The sequence below is a fragment of the Scardinius erythrophthalmus genome (assembly GCF_964197995.2).
Source record: "Scardinius erythrophthalmus genome assembly, chromosome: 7".
Lineage (NCBI taxonomy): Eukaryota > Metazoa > Chordata > Actinopteri > Cypriniformes > Leuciscidae > Scardinius > Scardinius erythrophthalmus.
Genome location: NC_138227.1, coordinates 730,648 through 749,471, shown reverse-complemented (window position 1 = coordinate 749,471; position 18,824 = coordinate 730,648). Strand labels below are relative to the sequence as shown.

The 18,824-nt window shown below is 47.6% G+C and overlaps 1 protein-coding gene across 4 annotated transcripts in view; it reads left to right on the top strand.

The window, feature by feature from the left end:
* sik3 (SIK family kinase 3) overlaps window positions 1–17,226 on the top strand; it is a 63,992-nt gene extending 46,766 nt beyond the window's left edge. For 3 of the 4 annotated variants that reach the window (XM_081371495.1, XM_081371497.1, XM_081371496.1), the window contains 9 exons: window positions 812–931; window positions 3,028–3,089; window positions 3,177–3,286; window positions 3,359–3,617; window positions 5,927–6,561; window positions 6,824–6,942; window positions 7,216–7,345; window positions 7,427–7,551; window positions 15,279–17,226. In XM_081371495.1, coding sequence (XP_081227621.1) covers window positions 812–931; window positions 3,028–3,089; window positions 3,177–3,286; window positions 3,359–3,617; window positions 5,927–6,561; window positions 6,824–6,942; window positions 7,216–7,345; window positions 7,427–7,542 — 1,551 coding nt within the window. In that variant the 3' untranslated portion in view covers window positions 7,543–7,551; window positions 15,279–17,226. The remainder of the gene's footprint in view (window positions 1–811; window positions 932–3,027; window positions 3,090–3,176; window positions 3,287–3,358; window positions 3,618–5,926; window positions 6,562–6,823; window positions 6,943–7,215; window positions 7,346–7,426; window positions 7,552–15,278) is intronic. The other variant, XM_081371494.1, reaches the window with a different exon arrangement.
* The last annotated feature ends 1,598 nt before the right edge of the window (window positions 17,227–18,824 follow it).

Below are 18,824 nucleotides of genomic sequence, written 5' to 3'. Positions count from 1 at the left end.
CAACCTGCTCGGGCTCGGGTAGGGTCGGGCTTGATTTGTTGGGCCCAGGATGGCCGATGGCCGATATAAAGCCGATATTTTTATTATATACTTTATATTTATAATAATCAATATTTTATCCATTTTAAATAAATTAGACAACAAATCTTTAAAATAAACATGCTTATACTTTAGATGGCAACTTCTTGAATCTGCAGTCCTATTACAGTATTTTTCACAAATAAAGTAATTGTTTAAAAATATATGAATGTGTGAATAAAAAGGAAGTAAACACTGTAACATGGCACTCAGTAATCTGGTAATATCGTGTGCACTGGTAATCATATTTTTTCAAATATTTTCAAATTCTTGTTTGCCTTTTCTGTTACAAATAATATAAAAGCAACACTTTACTTTTTCGCTTACCATTTACTTTCTTTGTTTACCAATTCTGTCTAACAGAGTATTAGATATGACTGGCAGAGATCGTAAACTAATGAAGACGGAGAATGTGAGTGAGCGCTGAGTGATCAGACCGTTCTCTTCTCAGGCGCTGGTGTTCTCAGCACCGCCCGGCAAAATAAATGTCCCGCTTCCAACACATCGCCCAATCAGACAAACGTATCAGCCGATGCCGATATTTTAAAAGTGCCAAATATCGGCTGATAAATATCGGTCGACCACTACACGCGTGTGCTCAACAGCTGAAGCAGGGGCTCAGAGTGTGTGTGTGTGTGTGTGTGAGAGTGAATGTCATCATCAGATCTGTTCTACTCACACACTCTCTGTAAGTCAGTAAATGTACAAATGTCAAACAAGTGTGTGTGTGCAGGAGTGTGAGCAGCTGCAGAAGATGTACGCAGCGGCGCAGGACGAGCGGATGATGGAACACACACAGCAACAGCACATCCTCTACCAGCAAGAACAGCAGATCCTACACCAGCAAATACAGGTCTGACCTCACTGACCTCACTGACCTCCTCACTGACATCACTGACCTCCTCTCTGACTTCCTCACTGACCTCCTCGCTGACCTCACTGACCTCCTCTCTGACCTCCTCACTGACCTCGCTGACCTCACTGACCTCCTCTCTGACCTCCTCACTGACCTCCTCTCTGACCTCCTCACTGACATCACTGACCTCGCTGACCTCACTGACCTCCTCACTGACCTCCTCTCTGACCTCCTCACTGACCTCGCTGACCTCACTGACCTCCTCACTGACCTCCTCTCTGACCTCCTCTCTGACCTCGCTGACCTCACTGACCTCCTCTCTGACCTCGCTGACCTCACTGACCTCCTCTCTGACCTCCTCTCTGACCTCCTCTCTGACCTCCTCACTGACCTCCTCTCTGACCTCCTCACTGACCTCCTCTCTGACCTCCTCTCTGACCTCCTCACTGACCTCCTCTCTGACCTCCTCACTGACCTCGCTGACCTCACTGACCTCCTCGCTGACCTCCTCTCTGACCTCCTCACTGACCTCGCTGACCTCACTGACCTCCTCACTGACCTCCTCTCTGACCTCCTCTCTGACCTCGCTGACCTCACTGACCTCCTCTCTGACCTCACTGACCTCCTCACTGACCTCTTCTCTGACCTCCTCACTGACCTCCTCTCTGACCTCCTCTCTGACCTCCTCACTGACCTCTCTGACCTCCTCACTGACCTCCTCTCTGACCTCCTCTCTGACCTCCTCACTGACCTCCTCTCTAACCTCCTCACTGACCTCCTCACTGACCTCCTCACTGACCTCCTCTCTGACCTCCTCACTGACCTCTCTGACCTCCTCTCTGACCTCCTCTCTGACCTCCTCTCTGACCTCCTCACTGACCTCCTCACTGACCTCCTCACTGACCTCCTCACTGACCTCACTGACCTCCTCTCTGACCTCGCTGACCTCCTCTCTGACCTCCTCACTGACCTCCTCACTGACCTCACTGACCTCCTCTCTGACCTCCTCACTGACCTCGCTGACCTCACTGACCTCCTCGCTGACCTCCTCTCTGACCTCCTCACTGACCTCGCTGACCTCACTGACCTCCTCACTGACCTCCTCTCTGACCTCCTCTCTGACCTCGCTGACCTCACTGACCTCCTCTCTGACCTCACTGACCTCGCTGACCTCACTGACCTCCTCTCTGACCTCCTCTCTGACCTCCTCTCTGACCTCCTCACTGACCTCCTCTCTGACCTCCTCACTGACCTCCTCTCTGACCTCCTCACTGACCTCCTCTCTGACCTCCTCTCTGACCTCCTCACTGACCTCCTCGCTGACCTCCTCGCTGACCTCACTGACCTCCTCACTGACCTCCTCTCTGACCTCCTCTCTGACCTCGCTGACCTCACTGACCTCCTCTCTGACCTCACTGACCTCCTCACTGACCTCTTCTCTGACCTCCTCACTGACCTCCTCTCTGACCTCCTCTCTGACCTCCTCACTGACCTCCTCACTGACCTCCTCTCTGACCTCCTCTCTGACCTCCTCACTGACCTCTCTGACCTCCTCACTGACCTCTTCTCTGACCTCCTCACTGACCTCCTCACTGACCTCCTCTCTGACCTCCTCACTGACCTCTCTGACCTCCTCACTGACCTCCTCTCTGACCTCCTCTCTGACCTCCTCACTGACCTCCTCACTGACCTCCTCACTGACCTCCTCTCTGACCTCCTCTCTGACCTCCTCACTGACCTCTCTGACCTCCTCACTGACCTCCTCTCTGACCTCCTCACTGACCTCACTGACCTCCTCACTGACCTCTCTGACCTCCTCGTTGACCTCACTGACCTCTCTGACCTCACTTACCTCACAGCTATCGTTATAGTTATTGTTCTAGATGTGAAGGTGTTATCTGTTCCTGCCATAGACTGATATACTAGAAGTAGTTCAGAGGAACAACACATATAATGGATATTGTTTGGGCAGTGGAGTCATAAAGGTTTAGAACCACTGATCTAAAGTGCAGTTAAACACACACACACACACACACACACATTCCTGAGTGTAACTATAAAGGGATGTGACCGTAATGACTTCCTGTTTACAGGCCCTGTCTTTGGGACATGGAGAGAACCAGCCCAGCAGTCACCTTACATACCAGCTACAGAGGTGAACACACACACACACACACACACTCTCTCTCTAACACACACACACACACACACACATCTTCATCATGTTCTCTCTCTCTCTCAGGTTGCGTATTCAGCCCTCCAGTCCTCCACCTACGCACCCTAACAACCACCTCTTCAAACCAGCCAATCAGAGTCCTCCGCCGGGCAGTCAGGGGATGATGCAGGCTCACGGTCAGTGTCCAATCAGCAGCCTCGGTTGAGTGATTCACACAGTGACATTAACATGTTAAACTCCTCCCACAGGCGGGGCTTCTGCGGTTCAGTTTCAGCATGGCTCCGCCCTCTACCAGTCTCCCAGCGCCAGCCCTCCCCCCACCAGCCTCCCCCGCATGGCCAATCAGCAGCCTCCATTATCGTCAGGCTCCGCCCGCCAGCAGCAGGTGACCATTCAGGTGCAGGAGGTGGAGCTCGGGGGCGGAGCTCAGCGCCAGGGTTTCCTAGCAACCCCGTGTCACAGAGTTTTGGGGAAACAGCTGAGCGCTGATAACGCGGAAACACACAGGTGACGCGGACACACACACACACACACACACTCCGCCATCTGTGTGTTCGGTTCGTTCATTTGTCCTTTATTTTTGATTGTTAAAAAAGGCTTTGATTTGATGTTCTTTTGGTTTTGAATCAGTGCTGTTTATGTGTGTTCCCTCTGGTGTTTTTCGCACGTCGGTCAAAAATGACTGAAATAAATTTTTTTATTTCAATAAAAGGAAAATACTATATTTTAGTTCAGTAATGTTTTTTTTATTTAATATTTTGTACTTTTAAGGGATTTTAAGATACTACATTATATTTACGCCGTGTTTATAATCCATTTGTTCACTTTTTGAGCATAGACCTGAAAATTACATTTCCAACTTAAACTGGTAAATCTTGAACGCTTCAGAGCGACAGACTGAAGTTTGATCTCTTCAGAGACGACACTTGGCAGATTATTGATGACGTGAAAAAAGTTTTAAAAAGTGAACTTAAAAAAAGTTTTATTGTTAAATTTTACGTTTATTGTTATGAAAAATGTGCAAAAATACTATTTTAAATTTTTATATGAAATATATATATTCAAAATCATGTTTTACTCTAAAACTGTGAGAGAATGAAAGCCATAAATCTAAACTCGCTGTGTTCCAGATGTGAGGTTGATATGGTCTTTCAGTGAGAGTGTGTTCGGCTGCAGTACCAAACGCTTCCACTTGAGGAAACTCTCGCATTCATTTCCACTGCGGCGTTTCTGACCACGAGAAACACAAGTGTGAATATTGTTTACAGGACCATTTAACCTGTCGAGTCATGGCCATGATTTTGTTCACACAGCAAGTGCCAAAACCTAGTACCTGGACCTTGACAAAACCAAGTTTCGTACCATTCAATGAAGAAAAAACAAAACAAATGTAAAATATTTCGATTGAAAATAAAAATGACCGAAAAGCACAAGAGGTTTAAAGCATGTTTAGGACATTGAGATTATATTAATGATTCTGTTGGAGTTTTATCACTGTTGTGGAAATGATTTGTGTAATACTGAGACGCTGCCAGACGAGTGACTGACGGCGGGCGCTTGAGGTACGCTGGTGAACTCATGCTAGCAGTAGATCGTGTGTTTCTGTGTCGTGTTCACTGGATCAGTGGATGTGAGACGGGATGTTGATTAGTCCTAATAGTAATAATAGTGCTGATCTTAGATGAACATTAGCCACTGGAGCAGTGTGTTCAGTACTGTGTGTTTTAAAGGCAACATGAAATCATCATTGACTCGATGTTGTGCAAGATTCATCAGTGACGTTATTCTGAGGACAAATCATGTTTGTCTTCATTGTCTTAATAATGCTGATGTAGGCTCTCAAACAATAGAGTTCGTCAGTGAGTCACTTCAGGAAGGGTTTTTCCCATTCATTTTTTTCATAGGCATGTTAGAAATGTCCAGGTTAAAGCCATTAAACCGAACCAACCAGCTACAAGGAGAATCATAGCTTTACAAAGATTTATTGTTTGAAGCAAAAAAGCATTTGAAATTCAAAAAGACAACTATAATAACTATAAAAACTATAATGAGGGAAAGAACTACAATCCCATGATGCATTGCGAACAACATAACCAAATTTAAAAAATGAAGAAATATAAAACTATTAATTTAAAGTGGTGATTATGTCTATAGAAACTACAGAAGTATATTGCCAAATATGCTTGTATATTAAAATATTTGACAGCATAGCGAGACTCGATTACGTCATTTGCAGTGCTTCATGGGAGTGGGCGGAGCTTTTGGGCGTGAGGTATTTTCTGTGCAGAATCATGGGTAATGGCGCTTTTATAATATAGGTATATAAATTCCGACTTTTTCTATTGTATTGGTATATGAACTCGCGAGAATAAAGTCGGAATTGCGAGAAATTTAGAATTGTGAGAAAAAAAGTCGGGTTTTCAATTCTACAAAAAAAGTTAAATATATGCATATAAACTCACAATTTCACATTTTTTCTCACAATTTCGACTTTTTTCTTTGCAACTCTACGAAAAAAAGTCTGAATATGTACAAGAAACTCACAATTTAAACTTTTTTTCTCCCAATTCTACTAAAAAGTCAGAATATGTACAAGAAACGTACAATTTAAAAAAAAATCTCACAATTTAAACTTTTTTCCCAAAATTGTAACTTTATCTCGCAATTTGTTATTTGCTCTGAAACATCACATTAATGTCATTGTTTCATGTTGACTTTTGTCAAAAAGGGGGTGGAGTCAGATCAGACCAGACTCCTCCCACGCATAACAGTTGGGGTGTGATTATGCTAATGAGAAGTTGTTCTGTGTGTTTCAGTCGCAGTTTGAGTCGCTTCCACACTTCCACGTACGAGCAGTTTACCCCGCACCTGTTTGGCGAGGGCAACATGAACAGTGTGATCGGCACCTATAACCCGTACCTGCAGGGGGCGTGTCTGAAGGTGCCGGGTCTGGAGGGTTACCAGGGTTACGGGAGTCCGTCAGCGCTACAACAGGCTCTGCTATCGCCCACGCCGCTAGAGTACCGGCCGCCACAGGTCACGCCCACTCTACAGGGCCTGCTCTCGCCACGCCACTCGCTAACGGGCCACGCCGACCCACGCCTGCCGCCGCAAGACCTCGCCGCGCTCCTCAAGCGCCACTCACGCACGGCCCCGCCCCCGGCCACGCCCACCGAGATGCTGCTGCTGCAGCTGGGCCAATCCGGCGAGAGCTTGGAGCCACCGCAAGCCCCGCCCACGCAGCACTACCATCACCTGCTCCAGATAAGCCCCGCCCCTCCCTCGGAGAGCATGGAAGAGGACGAGGCGCCGGCCTATCACGAGGGCCTGTTGGCCAAAGCCGCCGCCCCCTCCTGTGATGAGATGCTGGCTCCGCCCCTCTGCAGCACGCCGCCCTACTCCTCCCCCACACATAGACACGCCTACATGCGCGGCACAACGGCGACCAGAGGTGACGCATTGCTCAGCGCATTCACACACACGCTCACACACTCACTCACTCACTCACTTACTCACTCACTCACTCACTCGCTCACACACACACACTCGCTCACACACACACTCGCTCACACACTCACTCACACACACACTCGCTCACACACTCACTCACACACACACACTCACTCACACACACACTCACTCACTCACTCACTCACTCACACACACACAAGCGCGCTTCTCCATCTAATGTATTTGTTGGCCTGTTGTGTCAGAATCGTGTGACGCCTCAGACTGTCGGCCGATGGAAGGAGATCATAACGGCTACGGATCACACAGACCCCGAGGAGCATTACAGCGACATCACACCATCCAGACCTGCGACGACGCCTATGTGAGTGTGTGTGTGTGTGTGTGTGTGTGTGTGTGTGTGTGTGTGTGTGTGTGTGCGCGAGTAAGTGAGTGAGAGTGTTTGTGTGTGTGTGAGTGTGTGTGAGAGTGAGTATGAGAGTGAGTGTGAAAATAAGTATGTGAGTGAATGAGTGTGTGTGTGTGTGTGTGTGTGTGTGTGAGTGAGTGAGTGTGTTGGTGTGTGAGTGAGTGAGTATGAGAGTGTTTGTGTGTGTTTGTGTCATGCAGTTCCAGCGCTGACCTATTGTTCTTGTAGGAGCAGGCGGAGCCGATGTCTGGAATGAGCTTATTGGCTGGGAAGGCGTTAAGCTCCGCCCGCATGTCGGACATCCTCAGCCAATCGTCTCTGACAGGAAGCCAGCAGCTGCAGCAGAGGGAGGGGTCAGGTGTGTGAACGCACACACACACACACACTCACGCGCTCACTGATGATAATGATGATGATGGTGTTGTGTGTGTGTGTTTAGACGTGGAGGCAGATGTTCCCCCCGCCTCCTGTTACCCGTCCTCCTGCACCAGTGACATGCTGCTAAGCTACAAACCCCCCGACCTGCAGTACAGTGTGGAACAGGCCGGGGTCTAATGAACACAGGTGAGTGTGTGTGTGTGAGAGTTTCTGTCTGAGTGTCTATGTCTGAGTGAGTGTGTATGTGTGAGGATCAGTGCCGATGGCTGTCGTATCGATGAGGCCTTCACAGGGGAGAGTCTAGTAGACACAATCTCTGCTGACCCTTCAGGGATGCATTGTGGTCGTGTCTAGGCGCAGGTCCTCCATCTGATCTGGATACGGCCCGGATCCGGCTGACTACATCATGCGTTGTGGTCGTGTCTAGGCGCAGGTCCTCCATCTGATCTGGATACGGCCTGGATCCGGCTGACTTCATCATGCGTTGTGGTCGTGTCTAGGTCCAGGTCCTCCATCTGATCTGGATACGGCCTGGATCCGGCTGACTTCATCATGCGTTGTGGTCGTGTCTAGGTCCACGTCCTCCATCTGATCTGGATACGGCCCGGATCCGGCTGACTACATCATGCGTTGTGGTCGTGTCTAGGCGCAGGTCCTCCATCTGATCTGGATACGGCCTGGATCCGGCTGACTTCATCATGCGTTGTGGTCGTGTCTAGGTCCAGGTCCTCCATCTGATCTGGATACGGCCTGGATCCGGCTGACTTCATCATGTGTTGTGGTCGTGTCTAGGTCCAGGTCCTCCATCTGATCTGGATACGGCCCGGATCCGGCTGACTACATCATGCGTTGTGGTCGTGTCTAGGTCCAGGTCCTCCATCTGATCTGGATACGGCCTGGATCCGGCTGACTTCATCATGCGTTGTGGTCGTGTCTAGGCGCAGGTCCTCCATCTGATCTGGATACGGTCTGGATCCGGCTGACTTCATCATGCGTTGTGGTCGTGTCTAGGCGCAGGTCCTCCATCTGATCTGGATACGGCCCGGATCCGGCTGACTTCATCATGCGTTGTGGTCGTGTCTAGGTCCAGGTCCTCCATCTGATCTGGATACGGCCTGGATCCGGCTGACTTCATCATGTGTTGTGGTCGTGTCTAGGTCCAGGTCCTCCATCTGATCTGGATACGGCCTGGATCCGGCTGACTTCATCATGTGTTGTGGTCGTGTCTAGGTCCAGGTCCTCCATCTGATCTGGATACGGCCTGGATCCGGCTGACTTCATCATGCGTTGTGGTCGTGTCTAGGTCCAGGTCCTCCATCTGATCTGGATACGGCCTGGATCCGGCTGACTTCATCATGTGTTGTGGTCGTGTCTAGGTCCAGGTCCTCCATCTGATCTGGATACGGCCTGGATCCGGCTGACTTCATCATGCGTTGTGGTCGTGTCTAGGTCCAGGTCCTCCATCTGATCTGGATACGGCCTGGATCCGGCTGACTTCATCATGCGTTGTGGTCGTGTCTAGGTCCAGGTCCTCCATCTGATCTGGATACGGCCTGGATCCGGCTGACTTCATCATGCGTTGTGGTCGTGTCTAGGTCCAGGTCCTCCATCTGATCTGGATACGGCCCGGAACCGGCTGACTTCATCATGCGTTGTGGTCGTGTCTAGGTCCACGTCCTCCATCTGATCTGGATACGGCCCGGATCCGGCTGACTACATCATGCGTTGTGGTCGTGTCTAGGTCCAGGTCCTCCATCTGATCTGGATACGGCCCGGATCCGGCTGACTACATCATGCGTTGTGGTCGTGTCTAGGTCCAGGTCCTCCATCTGATCTGGATACGGCCCGGATCCGGCTGACTACATCATGAGTTGTGGTCGTGTCTAGGTCCAGGTCCTCCATCTGATCTGGATACGACCTGGATCCGGCTGACTACATCATGCGTTGTGGTCGTGTCTAGGTCCAGGTCCTCCATCTGATCTGGATACGGCCCGGATCCGGCTGACTTCATCATGCGTTGTGGTCGTGTCTAGGCGCAGGTCCTCCATCTGATCTGGATACGGCCCGGATCCGGCTGACTACATCATGCGTTGTGGTCGTGTCTAGGCGCAGGTCCTCCATCTGATCTGGATACGGCCTGGATCCGGCTGACTCCATCATGCGTTGTGGTCGTGTCTAGGTCCAGGTCCTCCATCTGATCTGGATACGGCCCGGATCCGGCTGACTACATCATGCGTTGTGGTCGTGTCTAGGTCCAGGTCCTCCATCTGATCTGGATCCGGCCCGGATCCGGCTGACTACATCATGAGTTATGGTCGTGTCTAGGCGCAGGTCCTCCATCTGATCTGGATACGGCCCGGATCCGGCTGACTACATCATGCGTTGTGGTCGTGTCTAGGCGCAAGTCCTCCATCTGATCCTCCATCTGATCTGACTAAACTCATTAAATCATCTAAATCTACAACATGTATGTTAGACCCTATACCGACTAAGCTACTGAAAGAAATACTTCCAGAGGTCATAGATCCTCTTCTTAATATCATTAATTCGTCTTTGTCTCTAGGATACGTACCAAAAAACTTTAAGCTGGCTTTGATTAAACCGCTTGTTAAAAAAACGCAACTTGATCCTTCAGAATTAGTCAATTACAGGCCGATCTCGAATCTACCTTTTCTGTCAAAGATATTAGAAAAGGCAGTATCCTCACAACTGTGTTCCTTTCTTGAGAGAAATGATATCTGTGAGGATTTCCAGTCCGGATTTAGACCGTACCATAGTACCGAGACAGCTCTCGTTAGAGTCACAAATGATTTGCTCTTATCATCCGATCGTGGTTGTATCTCTCTATTAGTGTTACTCGATCTTAGCGCTGCATTTGACACCATCGACCACAACGTTCTTTTAAATAGATTAGAACATTATGTTGGCATTACAGGAAATGCACTAGCATGGTTTAAATCATACTTATCTGACCGTTATCAGTTTGTAGCAGTAAATGATGAGATGTCTCATCGATCACAGGTTAAGTATGGCGTACCACAAGGCTCAGTATTAGGACCGCTGCTGTTCACTCTGTACATGCTACCATTAGGAGATATCATTAGGAAACATGGAATTAGCTTTCACTGTTATGCTGACGATACTCAGCTCTATATTTCTTCAAAACCTAACGAAACTTATCAATTCACAAAATTAACGGAATGCATAGCGGATATAAAAAATTGGATGACTTGTAATTTCCTACTTCTAAATTCTGAAAAAACAGAGTTTCTAATTATTGGACAAAAAACTTCCTCACGTAATAATCTAGAATACTGTCTAACACTCGATGGCTGCTCTGTTAAGTCTTCGTCGTTGGTTAGGAACCTGGGTGTGCTCTTTGATACCAATCTTTCATTTGAAAGTCACGTGTCTAGTATCTGTAAAACTGCATTTTTCCATCTTAAAAATATATCTAAATTACGTCATATGCTCTCATTGACAAATGCGGAACAATTAGTTCATGCGTTCATGACCTCAAGGCTAGATTATTGTAATGCTCTACTGGGTGGATGCCCTGCACGCTTAATAAACAAACTACAGCTGGTCCAAAACGCAGCAGCTCGAGTTCTTACCAGAACCAGGAAGTATGACCATATTAGCCCAGTTCTGTCAAAACTGCACTGGCTCCCTATTAAACATCGCATAAATTTTAAAATATTGCTGATTACTTACAAAGCACTGAATGGTTTAGCTCCGCAGTACTTGAGCGAGCTCTTAACGCATTATAGTCCGTCACGTCTATTACGATCTCAAAATTCCGGCCAGTTGATTATACCTAGAATATCAAAATCCACTGCTGGCGGTAGATCCTTTTCCTATTTAGCACCAAAACTCTGGAACAGTCTTCCTACCATTGTCCGGGAAGCAGACACACTCTGTCAGTTCAAAGCCAGATTAAAGACACATCTCTTTGACCTAGCTTTCACATAATACATTATAGACTTCTATAATTTAATGTTATGCTGCATAGATTAGGTCAGCCGGAACCGGGAACACTTCCCAAAAATCCTGATGTACTCGTTACATCATGAGAAGAATGGCATCTACGCTAATTTTAGTGTCTGTGTTTATCCCAAGGTTTTTCCTGCAGCCTGCCGGATCCAGGCCGTATCCAGATCTGACGAAGGACCTTCACCTGGACCGATGACAACGCAGTGCTGAAGTGCCAACTAGTCTCTCCCTATGGAGGATCCCACTACCACTCTACAGATAAGGCGTTGTCGGGAAAATTCGTCTTGCGGTCCTACCCCAAAGCAACAAATAAAATAAAATTCCTTATCAAAATTTATAAGGAAAGACAAGTATTTTGTTTAGGCTTGGCTTGTAGGGAATTCCAAACCTGCGTATATTCTAACGCACATAACTATAGAACCCATTCTAAATGCGCATGTGAACGCCATCAGCGTTTCTCACAGGTTCGCGTTTAAAGTCTGTGTAGAGAGAATGGTGTCGTCTTAGCGGCCCCTAATTTAATAACAAATGATCATTGCGACGGAACCAAATCAATTAAAACTAACTTTAGATGGAAATAACTTAACTCTGCTGTAAAGCCGAAACAATCTCTGTTACCTTAAATTATACGCTTATCTCTGTAAAGCTGCTTTGAGACAATCTACATTGTTAAAAGCGCTATATAAATGAAGATGACTTGACTTGACTTGACTTGATCTGGATACGGCCTGGATCCGGCTGACTACATCATGCGTTGTGGTCATGTCTAGGTCCAGGTCCTCCATCTGATCTGGATACGGCCCGGATCCGGCTGACTACATCATGCATTGTGGTCGTGTCTAGGTCCAGGTCCTCCATCTGATCTGGATACGGCCCGGATCCGGCTGACTTCATCATGCGTTGTGGTCGTGTCTAGGTCCAGGTCCTCCATCTGATCTGGATACGGCCCGGATCCGGCTGACTACATGCGTTGTGGTCGTGTCTAGGTCCAGGTCCTCCATCTGATCTGGATACGGCCCGGATCCGGCTGACTACATCATGAGTTGTGGTCGTGTCTAGGTGCAGGTCCTCCATCTGATCTGGATACGGCCCGGATCCGGCTGACTACATCATGAGTTATGGTCGTGTCTAGGCGCAGGTCCTCCATCTGATCTGGATAGGGCCCGGATCCGGCTGACTACATCATGCGTTGTGGTCGTGTCTAGGCGCAAGTCCTCCATCTGATCTGGATACGGCCTGGATCCGGCTGACTACATCATGTGTTGTGGTCATGTCTAGGTCCAGGTCCTCCATCTGATCTGGATACGGCCCGGATCCGGCTGACTTCATCATGCGTTGTGGTCGTGTCTAGGTCCAGGTCCTCCATCTGATCTGGATACGGCCCGGATCCGGCTGACTACATCATGCGTTGTGGTCGTGTCTAGGTGCAGGTCCTCCATCTGATCTGGATACGGCCCGGATCCGGCTGACTACATCATAAGTTGTGGTCGTGTCTAGGTGCAGGTCCTCCATCTGATCTGGAAACGGCCCGGATCCGGCTGACTACATCATGCGTCGTGGTCGTGTCTAGGTCCAGGTCCTCCATTTGATCTGGATACGGCCCGAATCCGGCTGACTTCATCATGCGTTGTGGTCGTGTCTAGGTCCAGGTCCTCCATCTGATCTGGATACGGCCCGGATCCGGCTGACTACATCATGCGTTGTGGTCGTGTCTAGGTGCAGGTCCTCCATCTGATCTGGATACGGCCCGGATCCGGCTGACTACATCATGAGTTGTGGTCGTGTCTAGGTGCAGGTCCTCCATCTGATCTGGAAACGGCCCGGATCCGGCTGACTACATCATGCGTTGTGGTCGTGTCTAGGTCCAGGTCCTCCATTTGATCTGGATACGGCCCGAATCCGGCTGACTTCATCATGCGTTGTGGTCGTGTCTAGGTCCAGGTCCTCCATCTGATCTGGATACGGCCCGAATCCGGCTGACTTCATCATGCGTTGTGGTCTTGTCTAGGTCCAGGTCCTCCATCTGATCTGGATACGGCCCGGATCTGGCTGACTTCATCATGCGTTGTGGTTTGTGTCTAGGTCCAGGTCCTCCATCTGATCTGGATACGGCCCGGATCCGGCTGACTACATCATGCGTTGTGGTCGTGTCTAGGTGCAGGTCCTCCATCTCATCTGGATACGGCCCGGATCCGGCTGACTACATCATGAGTTGTGGTCGTGTCTAGGTGCAGGTCCTCCATCTGATCTGGAAACGGCCCGGATCCGGCTGACTACATGCGTTGTGGTCGTGTCTAGGTCCAGGTCCTCCATTTGATCTGGATACGGCCTGGATCCGGCTGACTACATCATGAGTTATGGTCGTGTCTAGGCGCAGGTCCTCCATCTCATCTGGATACGGCCCGGATCCGGCTAACTACATCATGAGTTATGGTCGTGTCTAGGTCCAGGTCCTCCATCTGATCTGGATACGGCCCGGATCCGGCTGACTACATCATGCGTTGTGGTCGTGTCTAGGTCCAGGTCCTCCATCTGATCTGGATACGGCCCGGATCCGGCTGACTACATCATGAGTTATGGTCGTGTCTAGGCGCAGGTCCTCCATCTGATCTGGATACGGCCTGGATCCGGCTGACTACATGCGTTGTGGTCGTGTCTAGGTCCAGGTCCTCCATTTGATCTGGATACGGCCTGGATCCGGCTGACTACATCATGCGTTGTGGTCGTGTCTAGGCGCAGGTCCTCCATCTCATCTGGATACGGCCCGGATCCGGCTGACTACATCATGCGTTGTGGTCGTGTCTAGGTCCAGGTCCTCCATCTGATCTGGATACGGCCCGGATCCGGCTGACTACATCATGCGTTGTGGTCGTGTCTAGGTCCAGGTCCTCCATCTGATCTGGATACGGCCCGGATCCGGCTGACTACATGCGTTGTGGTCGTGTCTAGGTCCAGGTCCTCCATTTGATCTGGATACGGCCTGGATCCGGCTGACTACATCATGCGTTGTGGTCGTGTCTAGGCGCAGGTCCTCCATCTCATCTGGATACGGCCCGGATCCGGCTGACTACATCATGAGTTATGGTCGTGTCTAGGTCCAGGTCCTCCATCTGATCTGGATACGGCCCGGATCCGGCTGACTACATCATGCGTTGTGGTCGTGTCTAGGTCCAGGTCCTCCATCTGATCTGGATACGGCCCGAATCCGGCTGACTACATCATGAGTTATGGTCGTGTCTAGGCGCAGGTCCTCCATCTGATCTGGATACGGCCCGGATCTGGCTGACTACATCATGAGTTATGGTCGTGTCTAGGTCCAGGTCCTCCATCTGATCTGGATACGGCCCGGATCCGGCTGACTACATCATGCGTTGTGGTCGTGTCTAGGTCCAGGTCCTCCATCTGATCTGGATACGGCTCGGATCCGGCTGACTTCATCATGAGTTATGGTCGTGTCTAGGCGCAGGTCCTCCATCTGATCTGGATACGGCCCGGATCCGGCTGACTACAGTAAACCTTGGGATAAACAGAAAGACTAACATTAGCGTAGATGCCATTCTTATGATGTAACGAATATATCGGTGTTATAGGAAGTGTATAGGACGTAGTTTATGGTACTGTGAATGTGAGTGAGTGTGTGTGTGTGTGTGTTTGTGTGTGAGTACAAATACTATGAAATGAATATATGTTTTATCCACATACAGTACACTCACATAAAGCAATATATATTATATAGCAAAATCGGCTGCATTATTGTTTATATTGTCACTATTCGTGAAAAATAACTTAAATAAATTAAAAATTGACTAAATTTACACATTTAATATAATATATTAACATTTGTTAATATAAATTGTTATATACAATTTTATATGAAATGTATTATATATACTAATGTTGTTCTGTGTTTCTCTTCTCAGGGGTGTATTTGCTGTATAAAGCTCATATCCGTCTGCTGTGTTGTGCTGTCATGCCAAATCCTCATCGTCTGTCCGTCGGGGTGCCGTGGGCGTGGCCAGCACGCAGGGGGCGGAGCACTTGGCTCCCTCTTCGACGCCATTGGCCGTCTTGACGTGGGAGTTTCTCTGATTGGCTGGGGCGAGTGCCGCCCATCTGCTGAGGCCCAATAATCATCCGCCCCTCCCCCACCCGACCACGCCCTCTTACCGTCGCCATAGCAGCGCTCCCGCGCGCTCCGATGTACAAGGCTTACACAGAGTCTTATGTAAACACATTCACACACATACACACACACGAAAAGACGTCATTACCAAACGCCACAAACCCAAAGTATTTCACGTGAAGCCTGTGGGACGTCGCGGATCATTCCGGTCGGGCCGTGACTCTCATTCGCTCTTTCCTCACTTCTGTTCTTTTATTTTTAACGCATTTTTATGGCTAATGTTCTGTAGGAATTATGATTCATTATTGTTCTCGTTTTCTGTAAAAGACGTTTTATGGTTATGACATTATTAAAAAGAATGATTATTATTAAAACCGTTCTATGTTGCAACGAGAACAGCAGCGTTTGTTTCCTCACAAAGTGATTTTTGCACTTTCAGTTTTTGTTTTTTGCTTTTCCTTCCTGTTTCTTGTTCACCTCCTTCATTCCATACATCTGTCTGTCTGTCTGTCTGTTTGATGTCTATGACAGATGCATTGTGGGTAGTTTCACAGGTCCTGTACTGCTCATAGATGACAATGATGTTGTTTTGAGCTTCATTTCCTTTTCAAAGCTTTATTGGTTATTTTTTTTTTTTGTGGATGTTGTTGGAAAAGCTTTTATATATTGTTTATTTTGCTATTTCTGTTCTGATGTCATGTTGATGTTTTTAGCCAAATGTACAGACAGACAGACAGACGCTTCATTTCACGTCTTTCTCAGAGTTCAGAGCCCAAATGTGTGGAAGCTTCTCTCCTCCACGGAATAAAAACAAAAGGCAATTAATACGAATTTATATCTAACAATTATGACTTTTTTACTTGCAATTATGAGTTTATATCTCCGTCAGAATATAGGTTTATAAACTCGTAAATTCCGAGTTTATCACAATTCTGACTTTTTTTCTTAGCAATTCTATGGAAAAAGTCAGAATATGTATATAAACTCAAAATTTAAACTTTTTTCTCACAATTCTACAAAAAAAGTCTTTATATAGTTCTATAAACTCACGGGAATAAAGTCGTACTTGCAAGAAACAGAATTGCGAGAAAAAAAGTCAGAATTACAATTCTATAAAAGTCTGAATATATGTATATAAACTCACAATTTCAACTTTTTTCTCACAATTCTATGGAAAAGTCAGAATATAGGTATATAAATGTGTCAAAGTCAGAATTGCGAGATAAAAGTAATTGCAATTCTACAAAAAAGTCAGAATAAAGGGATATAGAATCACAATTTCCAATTTTTTTCTCACAATTTCCGCCTTTTTCTCAATTCCACAAAAAAGTCAGAATTTTTTTTTCATTTATTTTTTATCCTGTGGTGGAAACAAGCTTCTGTAGAAATGTTGCTGAGATTGAACGATTTCTGCTGCCGTTTCGTCTTCGGTCTGACCAAACCAATAACGGTCACATGATCATCTGAGGCGAGACGGGCGTGTGTTTATCAGACAATCACCCGTCTGTGTGCGAGTTTGTGTCGATGGTGATGAAGAGAACCATGATCCTCCTCATCCTCCATCTGTCAATCATGTTATGCTCCGCCCTATTTTCCTTTCTAGATCTGTCAGTTTCTTCTCTCCTTTTTTTGGCTTTGTTTTTGGAAAAAATACTAAAGTGCAACAGCAATGGTTAAAAAAGAATTCCAAACAAAACTGAGAGAAATAATAAATATATATAAATAAAGAAATGAATATGACAGAAGTGTGTGTGCTGTGTTCTTTGAGAGTGTGTTCAGTACCGAAACACCTTCACCATGCTCTACCACAGATGTGATGCTCTTCAATATGTCGGCACAGGACCTGAAAGAGAGCGTGTACGCTAATGCCCGCTGTCGCCCTTTAACAATATGTGCTTGTGTTATGAACCCATGTCTGACAACACTGAGCTTTTGTCCAGCTGCTATTTGAAGTCATCAATAATTGACGAACTTTGCAACATTGACTCTTATATGAGCTGAATAATGACACTGTTGTCTTCTGTAGAGCTGCTTTTGAATTTGTTTCATAATTGATGACTTTTACAGCATTAACACTGGTATTTTCATGTTTCTTTACTATGAAGGTGCTTTGAAACGATCTGTAGTGTATAAAGTGCTATAGAAACAAGTAAATGTTAGCGCTGACACCAGAAGCATCTGCTAACGAATCAACATCAGGTGTTAACAAGTACACTTACACCCTCAACATCCGCTTTCTTTGCAGATTTACACTTTCTACAAGCCTCTTTCGATCTTCAACGCTCACCACCACAAATCATGCAACATCTGTTCACACAACTTTATCACTTTGAGTAATTAAACTTCCCTCCGTAACACCAACCCCTCTTCCGGGTTCATCCAGACGAAACCTTGTAGGAAGTTTCAGACCTGTCTCTCTCTTCCTATTCCTAGTGAACTAGGTTCAGTCTGATCCCAGATCTTCAGTTCCCATTCTGCTAGATTATCTGCCAACTTCGACCCGACCCTTCTGTGCCCTCTCTCATCCCTGGAACAACACTATGCTGGTCTGAATCTCAGCTCAGGTCTGAAGCGCTCAGCTGGTCCCGGGGCACCCCAGGGCTCAGGCCTCGGACCTCTCCTGTTCTCCATACACTACATCTGTGGGACCCATTATACAGGCGCATGGTTTCTCCTACCGTTGCTATGCTGATGACACTGTTCTACTTGTAATTTCAAACAGACGGCCCCACGGTAGCACCACGGACCTGTTGGCGTAGTTGGCTAACGATGCTTTGGGGAAACACACCCCTGGACGACTGCAATGCTCTTCTGGAAGCACTTCCAACATGTGCAATCAAACCTCTTCAAATGGAGCCACCGTGGAGAGGCATAAAATCACTTTCCAGAATCTTCTCATTCACTGTTCTCAAAGATCTTCCCAAACCTATCCAGACAGAATCCCTGAAACATCCCAGAAACAGCCGGAAGCTTATCTCTTCTGCACGCTCTTACTGCATAATTATTCTATTCTTTCACTATTTCTCAATCCCCCCTTGTTCTTGCTCGAACTATTAACACGTCTCGCAGTTCTCGTGTTTGATCGCTTGCTGTATTCCTGTGGATGAAAGCGTCTGCTAGATGATCAAACGCTGCCTGGAGGTTCTGTTCACCATCATGTGCTCTGTGTGCAGCTGCTGATGTCTGAATGTGATCCTGCACTGCAGAGGCTGAGCAGACCTGAGAGTCGAGCTCCGATCTGACCGGGGTTATCCTGCGTCTGGCTGGAGGAGGTTCAGTAACACACACACACACACACAGTCAGTGAACACTCGTCTGCTGCCTCCTGCTCTCAGTGTTTTAT